Below are 9,711 nucleotides of genomic sequence, written 5' to 3'. Positions count from 1 at the left end.
GTCAGAGAGAGAGGGAGAGACACGCACACAAAGAGAGACACAGAGAGAGGGAGACACACAGAGTCAGAGAGAGAGAGACACACATACACACACAAAGAGAGACACAGAGAGAGGGAGAGACACACGTACACAGAATCAGAGAGAGAGAGAGACGCACACACACAAAGAGAGACACACAGAGAGAGACACACACAACTGAGAGAGAGGGGGAGAGAGACACACAGAGAGAGACACACACGCAGACCCAGGGACAGAGAGAGAGAGACACACACACAGACACAGAGAGAGAGAGACCCACAGATACACACACACACAGACACAGAGAGAGAGACAGACACAGACGCAGACACAGAGAGAGACAGAGAGCAGGAGAGGGCGGAGACATCGAGAGACATCAGGATCCTACAGGCACACAGCAGCACACAGGATCCCAGAGGCACAGCGGATCCCAGAGGCACAGCAGCACACAGGATCCCAGAGGCACAGCGGATCCCAGAGGCACAGCAGCACACAGGATCCCAGAGGCACAGCGGATCCCAGAGGCACAGCGAATCCCAGAGGCACAGCAGCACACAGGATCCCAGAGGCACAGCGGATCCCAGTTGACCGGGTGGCGGGAGAACCGGAGCAGGATCCCTGCAGTCTGGATTTGGTACCGCGGCCGATCGATTCGGATTCCAAGCAGATTGCCTGGAGCTCCCGGCAGTAGGTGGCAGGTTCCCTCCCTCCGGCCCTGGAGGCAGCAATGCTCTGCAATGTTGCCCTCGCTGCTTTGCTGTTAACTGCAGGTGGGTTGCTGCACCAATGGTCTCTGTTAACTAGTTTAACCAGTTAATCAAACCTGCTCACAGTTCCTGCAGTGAGGGTGATGGTGGTCAGTGACATGTAGATGTCTGGATGGGCACTGATAGATATGGAGCATCTAATGGAGAGATGGGAACTGCTCCAGCCATAAGCCCCCTAAAGACCTCCAACTCTCTCCAGTTCTTCAACAGTCTCCACTTCCTTTCAGTTCATTGGCCATTGGCAGCCATGCCTTTAACTGTGTGGTATCCCTCTGGAGTTCCTTCCCTAAACCTCTCCACCTCCCTGCCATTCCTCTGAAACCTTCTTTCAAATAGACCTCTGACATACAAACATACAAACAAGGAACAAGAGCAGGCCACTCAGCCCTTTGAGCCTGATCCACCATTCAGTAAGGTCATGGCTGATCTGATTTTCACCTGAACTGTGCATTCCTGTACATCCTGATAATCTTTCATCCCCTTGGTGATCGGGAATCAAAAATTCTCTCGAATTCTTTGAGGAGGTAACATTCAGGGTTGATAAAGAAGAAAGAGTAGGTGTAATATATTTGGATTTTCAGGTGTTTGATGAGATACCACACATACAGCTACTTGATAAGAGCCCATGGTGCTGGCAGTAGCATATCAGCATGGATAGATGATTGGCTAAGTAATAGAAAATAGAGAGATGGGATGGAGGGGGCAATAGATATTAATGATTTGGATGAGGAAAGTGAATGAACTATCGCTGGGTTTGTGAATGGCACGAGAACAGGTGGGAAGGCAAGTGGTGAAGATGACACAGTGAATCTTCAGGGGGATACAGACAGGTTGGGTAAGTGGGTAAATACTTGGCAGATGGAATGTAACATGGAGAAATGTGAGGCTATGCACGTTGGCAGGTAGAATAGAGGAGCTGAGTATAATTTAAATGGAGAAAGACTGCAGAAAGCTACAGGACAGAGGGATTTGGGAACCCTCATCCATGAATCATAAAACGCCAAGCATCCGAGTTCAGCAGCCAATAGGGAAGACAAATAGAATGTTGGTTTTTATTTCAAAGGGAGTGGAGTATAAAAGTAGGGAGGTTTTGCTGAAAGTGTACAAGGCACTTGTAATACCACAGCTGAAATGCTGTGAACAGTTTTGTGTTCCTTAGTAGGGCCTGTACTTGTTGGAATTTAGATGAATGAAAGGTAACCTTATTGAAACATACAAGATTCTTTGGGGAATTGGTAAGGTAAATATGGAGAGGTTGTTCCTCTTGTGAGAGAGTCTTGAACCAGAGGGTATAATTTCAAAATAAAGGTTGTACGTTTCAGACAGAGATGAGGAGGAGATAGTAGGAACTGCAGATGCTGGAGAATCCGAGACAACAAGGTGCAGGGCTGGATGAACACAGCAGGCCAAGCAGCATCATAGGAGCAGAAAGGCTGACGTTTCAGGCCTAGACCCTTCATCAAATGAAGATGAGGAGGAATTGCTTCTCTCAGAGGGGAGCGAATCTGTGGAATTCTTTACCACAGAGGGCTGTTGGGGCTGGATCATTAAGTATATTCAAGGCTGAGACAGACAGACTTTTAATCAATAAGGCAATCAAGGGCTACGGGGAAAAGGCAGGAAAGTGAAGTTTAGGATTGTCAAGTAAACCATGATCTCATTGTATGGTGGAACAGACTTGATGGGCTGAATGGCCTATTTCTGCTCTTGTGTCTTATGGTCTTACAGGTTTATTTACCTCGGCCTTAAAAATATTTACAGATTCTGCATTCACAGTCTTTTGAGGGAGGGAATTCCAAAGATTACAACCCTCTGAGAGAAAACAATGCTTTTCATCTCTGTTTTAAATGGGTGACCGTAAGGTCTGGTTTCTCCCATTGAGCAAACATTCTCTCCACACCTACCTGATCAATTTGTCCATTCCAGGTACTGGCCTGGTAAATATTCTCTGAACTGCTTCCTATGCATTAACATCCTTCTGTAATACAGTGACCAATAATGTACACAGTACTCCAGATGCAGTCTCACCATGCCTTGTAGAACTGAAGCCTGTGTGGCTCAGTTTTAAATTATGCCTCATAAGCAGCCCCAGGCAGCACCTTGGATGCTACAGGGGCTATGCAAAAGTACAGTAGGATTTTGCTCCCTGCAAGACTGATAATACTAGCTTGTGTTAAGCTGGATGGTATAACTCAGTTAGTATAACTATAATTGCAAACTAGCTATCGGCATGGCACATGCTGTTTAACATTACAGAGGGACACTTATACAGTTAGGGCACAGATGCTATAAAACTGAAAATCCTCAGCAGCTCTGACTGTATCCATGGAGAGAGAAACCAGGGCAACGTTTCACCTCGATGGCCCTGTGTCAGAGTGAGCTAACGGCCTGAAACATTCAGGTTCCCATCACCATCATGTTTGTTAATAATTTTATGGCTAATATTTGGGGGAGCTTGGATATTGATCACATGTGTTTACTGAGCAATGGTGAGTGTGGTTGATTTGGAGGGGCTGGTATAGTGGTAATTACAACCCCCTGAGGGCATGGGTTCAAATTCCACAGTGGTAGATGGCGAAATTTAAATTCGATAATTCACTTCAAAAAAATGCTCCCCTAGAGATAACCACTCTTGATTGTCGCGAAAACCCATCTGGTTCATTAATGTTCTTTAGGTAAGGAAATCTGCCACCCTGGCCTGGCCTGGCCTTCATCAGAGTCCAGGCCCAGCCAATGATACCGACATCCCATGAATAACTTCTTAATAAACAGATATCCGAGTGTTATCGATGTGACAACCTTAAAACATCACCTGACTGTACCTTGTTTTATCCATTGCTTTCCAAATAGACAATACTCATTGAGTAGCATTTGGAGAGTGAGAACTTGCATTTGTAAAGCACCTTTTAGAGCTTTAGGACATCTGAAAGCACTTGAGAACCAATGTGCTAATTCTTGACAAAAGAATAGAACCTGTTGGAGACACAGCAGCTTCGCCAGTGTCTGGCCCTCTGGCTCAGCTCACTCCTCACACCCACTTGCTCCAGGAGCCAACATAGCTCAAAGCACAGGGGTAATAGCAAACACAATGTGTACAAATTAAAAAACAGGTGGCAAGAGTTTTGGAAGAGTACAAGTTTGAGGAGGGTGTGATGTGGGTGACCAACTGGAGGCGCATTGGGATAATCATGATGATGACCAGACAATCTGTATTTCCCGGTGATATTGGTTAAGGAATGAATATTGCCCTCACGACATCAGAGAGAACCCCACTGAGCTTCTGTAAATAATGCCACAGGATCTTTTACATCCCCCTGAGAGACCAGGCAGGTCCTCAGTTTAAAATCTCTTTGGAAAAATGGCGCTGGCCTCAGTACTGCATTTGAATGTTGGCCTAGATTCCCTTCTCAAGTTCCTGCTGTAGGATTTAAATCCAGGGCATTCCAACGATCAGGAGAATACAGAGTCTAAACATCTGCACAAAGTACGGCAGTTACTATAATAGAGAACAGGCTGTGTTCCCCACTATGGCCAGGGTACGGGAGGCGAGGGCTTTATCTGTGATGGAGTTCATGATGGTTTCTGAAGAGAATGACAGAACCTTCCCAGGGTGCAGCTGCTGGAGGTTAAGATTTATCCAGGAGAGGGTGTCAGGTCTGAACACATTCAGACCAGGTTTCATCGAGGTGTCAAGACAAGTGCTGGGATGGCAGGGTGTGAGGGTGAATCTGACCTTGTGTCTCCTGGCAATGTTAGCAAGGAACAGCTTGTAGAGCAGGGGGAGTGGGGATCCAGAGGTAGAAACTCACACCATTGGGACTGATTTCAAATCTTACACCCATCTCACCCAGAGATGAAACAGCTATGAATTCAGCCTACTGATCACACTGGGAAAACTTCAATGTCATTAAAAAGGTTTCACTCTTGCAAAGTTTGGGATGATTTACAGAGATTGAAAACTGTCAAAACACTGGGGGAATGTTTTTACTGAATTTGCTTTGAAAGTGAGTGTGGGGAACAAGGGTAAAGCAGACATGCTGTGTTAATTCCCAACAGCCAAACTACCCCAGTGCACACTTAGAAACAGAGAAGATAGGAACAGGAGTAGGCCATTCGGCCCTTTGGGACCACTCCACCATTCAATATGATCATGGCTGACCATCCAACACAGTATCCTGTTCCTGCTTTCTCCCCCATACCCTTTGATCCCTTTAGCCTTAAGAATTGTATCTAACTCCGTTTGTTAAAAATAACAGTGACTATTGCCTCCTGTTCTCAGTAACAGGTGATCCTGCACAGTCAAAACACAGCAACCTGCCTTAATGCTGTCAATGCAACTGAATTAGCTGTAAGCAAGGAGAGGAAAGAAATCTTCTGAATGAAATATGGAAATGAGATGACTGTCACAGGCAAAGGATATACATGGGCAAATCAAGCAAAGTTTTGAGTGCAAACTGAAGCCTTGCTGTGCAGGAGAATAAAACAGGATTGGAACACACAATTCTCCATCTCCCGTGGTGTACTGAGGAGTGGAACCTCTCTGAATAATGAGAGCTCTTGTTGTTTCATTGGGTTACACAGTGCGGTGAAATGACACAGCTATCCACTAACTAGTTCAGCAACCTATCACAGATTCAGTATCCCTGGTGTATTCAGTTGTCACTGTGGGGTATGTGTTTTTCACTTGTGATTTGTAGTCACTAATGTGTAAGTTGCATGAAATGTTGGCTCAAGTCTCACCTGTGTCTGAGTCTTTAGAACCTGGCGCTGAATCCTTACTGGATGTGGGAAAGCGATACGATTGCCTTCAGTTAGTTACAGAGAAAGCTGGGGCATAGGTGGTGTAGTGGCAATGTCACTGGGTTAGAAGTACAGAGCTCTAGGCTAATGCTCTGGAAATGGGTTCCGATCCTATCACAGCAGTTGGTGGAGTTTATAAATTCAATTCATAATTTTAAAAATGGCATTCAAAACTACTCTCAGTAATGATGATATTTCATTGATTTTTGGAAACTTATGTCTGGTTCATGAATATCCTGTCGGTAGGGAAATCTGCCGTCCTTTTGGAGTATTGTGAGCAGTTTTGCACCTTGTATCTAAGGAAGGATGTGCTGGCATTGGAGGGGGCACAGAGGAGGTTTATGGGAATGATCCCAGGGATAAAGAGCTTGACATACGAGGAGCAGTTGAGGACTCTAGGTGTGTGCTTGATGGAATTTAGAAGGAGGAGGGGGGATCTGATTGAGACTTACAGAATCCTGAGAGGCCTGGATACAGTGGACGTGGAGATGATGTTTGCAGTAGTAGGAGAGACTAGGACCCAAGGGCACAGCCTCGGTGTGAAGGGGCGATCCTTTAGACATGAGATGAGGAGGAATTTCTGCAGCCAGAGGGTGGTGAATCTGTGGAACTCATCTCTGCAGAAGGCTGTGGAGGCCAAGTCACTAAGTGTATTTAAGACAGAGATAGATAGATTGTTGATTGGTAAAGGGATCAATGGTTATCGAGAGAAGGCAGGAAAATGGGGTTGAGAAACATGTCAGCCATGATCAAATGGCAGAGCAAACTTGATGGACTGAATGGCTTATTTCTGCTCCAATATCTTATGGTCTCATGGTCCTTACCCAACGTAGCCTATATGTCACTCCAGACCCACGGCAGTGTGGTTGTCTCCAACTGCCATCAGGGATGGCCCTAGCAAGACACTTATTTGTCAAAAAGGTAGCACGTCGTCAATTTTGTGAGGATAATTAAGGCTAGCCATGAGTGGTGCCCTGCCAGTGAAGCCTATACATGAATAAAGGAAACAGCCCCCTTCTTATAACGCAGCCCTTGGTGTCTTGGTAACTGTCTGAGTGAACTATACCTTTAATATTTACTTGCTATGAAATAAAGAAACCAAATGATTTGTAACAAACTTTGCCCCAAAGATATGTTTGTTCACATTATATGTGGAGAGCTTTGCAAATGAGTTGGTGGGAAAGGTGTGAATATTCAGTAACAGTTACAGATGAATGTCACACTATACAGAACAGCAAATACTGCTGGCAAATGCTAGAGTGAATAGCACAACTCACAACAAGATATGTGAGTTTGTATTTTAACTTTAAAAAACTTTCATAAATTTAGGAGTTTTCCTTAGTCACTGAGGTGATAATAATTTTGTAAATCTGATTTAACTGATGTCATTGGACTATTGAACTTTGTAATTTCTGCAGTAAATTTTTATGACTTGCTTTATTTAGATTTAGATTGGTATTGTCTTAGCTATATTGATGTCTTGCCAAATCATGACAAAACTAACTCGTAATTCAGTGCAGTTCACAGCTACTTTTCTTATTCAGCGATTAGTGGCCATTTAACCTATCATGTCTGTGCCTACACATACCATCCAACTGGTCCCACACCTCCTGTGCTTCCACCATAGCCCTGCTTTTCAAATATTGACTCATTCCCGCTTCTGAAAGTTTCTGTTGAATCTGCTACCTCCACCTTTTCAGGCAGCGCATTCCAGATCACAACTCACTTTGTAAAATAAAATCTCCTCAGCCCAATCTCTTCAACTTCTGAAATTACCTGCAACCCATATCCCTCTGGTTACTGACCCACCTGTCCGTGGGAACAGTTCTCTTCATTCAATCTATTAAAACCCTGGCATTATTTTGAACACCTCCATCGAATCCCCCTCACTCACTCAAAGAAACACAGGTAATAGGAACATGGTTGACTGCCCTCAACTAGATCAGGGATGGTTTTTGACCTCAATGCCATTTTCCTACTCTATCCTGTAATCCTCGATCTCTGCCTTGAACAAACTAAATGACTGAACTGCCACTGTGGTAGAGAATCCAAATGTTTAACACTCTGAATGAAGAAATTCCTCCTCACTCATGTCTTAAATGACCTACCTCTTAATTTGAGACTGTGTCCCCTGATTCTAGATTCAGACCCCTCTGTCCTGTCCAGTTCTGGAAGGGTTTTGTATACTTCAATCAGATTGTCTCTCATTCTTCCAGATTTGGAGAATTTAGACCCAGAGACAGGAAAAACAACTGCAGCTCCTTCAGCCTCTCTACTTAACTGATGAGCCTTCATCTCCTGATCCAATGTAGTAAAAGCTGCTCTGCACCTTCTCCAAGAATTGCAGGTTATTTTCCAAACGTCTTCTGTTCAGCATTTCTATTCTGTTTGCTTTGCAGAGTTTAGTCCCAGGATTTCAGCGAAAGAAAATACATCACAACTATTATCCCAAAGTGTTGGACCCCGACATGGTTCATCTAACACCTCTCAATCTACCACCCAAGCTTCACTCACAACCAACACTGTATTGAATGCCAACAGATCTAGTGAAGCTACTGCATCCAGCCCTACAGCTACTGTGTCCTCAAGCATCAAATCTAATTCTGAGAGTTCAGAGAGATCTACATCAACAAACCCAATCTCTACTAGAGGGTTATCAACAGTAACAACAACAAGAGGTACCACGGATGTCCCTACACTTTCCCAACAAGTCCTTGGAACACAGACAACTGATGCTACAAGTGGGCCACAGTCAACTTTAAGCCACTCAACAGATACTAATTCATCACTGACTGTGTCGACCTCAAGCCAAATAACAAATCAATCCCATACTTCACCAACTGTCCAAACTGCAAGGAGCTCATGGCCTTCTTCAAGTTTAGCCCCGTCAACAGATACCAGTCAACCACAATCAAAGTCAACAATTATCAGTGTATCACAGTCAACGTCAACTTCAAACCCGTCTACAGGTTTTGGACAGTCATCTACCACAGTTCAAGTGTCCCCAGCATCTACTTCCATACAATCTACAAGAAAATCCAGTGCACAGTACAGTTCAACCATTGCCCAAACTGTAACTACCACAAGTCCATTGAAGGTTTCCAACACTGTCAGTCAACAAACTGAACCAACAACTGCACCATCTGTAACTTCCACTGTACCCCAGACCGAAAGCAGCCCGACTACATTGGAAACTACTTCTGTCACAAATGGGAAGAAAACAGTTGCTACGATCACAACCTCTTTGTCTTCATTGTCAACTGCAACACCATCAACTTCACACAAACTGAGTTTGACAACCTCACAACAGACGGTCAGCACTGCAACCCCTTCAACCCAGGAAATCACCACAAACACGGAAGAATTCCCAAACAGTTTGAGTGCAGGTGAGTGAAAACAGTCCTCGTCACTGGCTCATGAACAGAAACGGATGTAAGAGTATATGCTTCAGCTTAATCATTAGCAAAGTTGATCATGCATTACAGCCACAAATTCTGCACCTTTGACATGGGAAGCATGTACAGCTAAATGCCATTCCTTCAATTTACTCATCTCACCCTATTCACATATCTCTCTCATCCTTTCTCCACTTTCTGCTAATCTAGCTTCTCTTTAGGTACACGGTTGGGGTTAATGACACTATTCACCTTGACCAGTCTCTATGGAGCAAGTTCCTCATTCTCACCACTCTCTGGATAAAGAGGCTTCTCCTGAATTTCCCACTGGGCTTGCTAGTGACTTTGTTACCATTAATCAATGACTGTCCCACTAGTGGAAACATCCTTTCAATGGGTCTATCCTTTCAAACTCCTTCAAAATTTGAAAAAGCTCTATAAGATTATCCCTCAGCTAGAGTAAAGAGCCCCAGCCCCTTCAGTCTTTCCTAAGAGCTATAACCTCTCAGTTCCGATTTCATCCCTTGTAAACTGTTTGTCTGCACCTTTTGCAGTCCTGTCAATAACCTTTTCATGAGCTGGAAGTCAGGTTGCATTCTGAAATATACTTACACACCTCATTCTGAAAACAAAAGCCTGGTCTTATAAATCACTCAGAGATAGTAAGAACTGCCGATGCTGGAGTCAGAGATAACACAGTGTGGAGCTGGAGGAACACAGCAGGCCAGGCA

The 9,711-nt window shown here is 44.4% G+C and overlaps 1 protein-coding gene across 1 annotated transcript in view; it reads left to right on the top strand.

Moving 5' to 3' along the window:
• Nucleotides 1-266: 266 nt before the first annotated feature.
• LOC109913220 (putative protein TPRXL) overlaps nt 267-9,711 on the top strand; it is a 10,816-nt gene continuing 1,371 nt past the window's right edge. The window contains exons 1-2 of the mRNA XM_020512700.2: nt 267-788; nt 7,985-8,971. Coding sequence (XP_020368289.1) covers nt 746-788; nt 7,985-8,971 — 1,030 coding nt within the window. The 5' untranslated portion in view covers nt 267-745. The remainder of the gene's footprint in view (nt 789-7,984; nt 8,972-9,711) is intronic.

This window comes from Rhincodon typus, chromosome 1, assembly GCF_021869965.1.
Source record: "Rhincodon typus isolate 14 chromosome 1, sRhiTyp1.1, whole genome shotgun sequence".
NCBI classification, from domain to species: domain Eukaryota; kingdom Metazoa; phylum Chordata; class Chondrichthyes; order Orectolobiformes; family Rhincodontidae; genus Rhincodon; species Rhincodon typus.
Note: the sequence above shows the minus strand (reverse complement) of the source record. Positions and strands in the feature narration are given on the sequence as shown.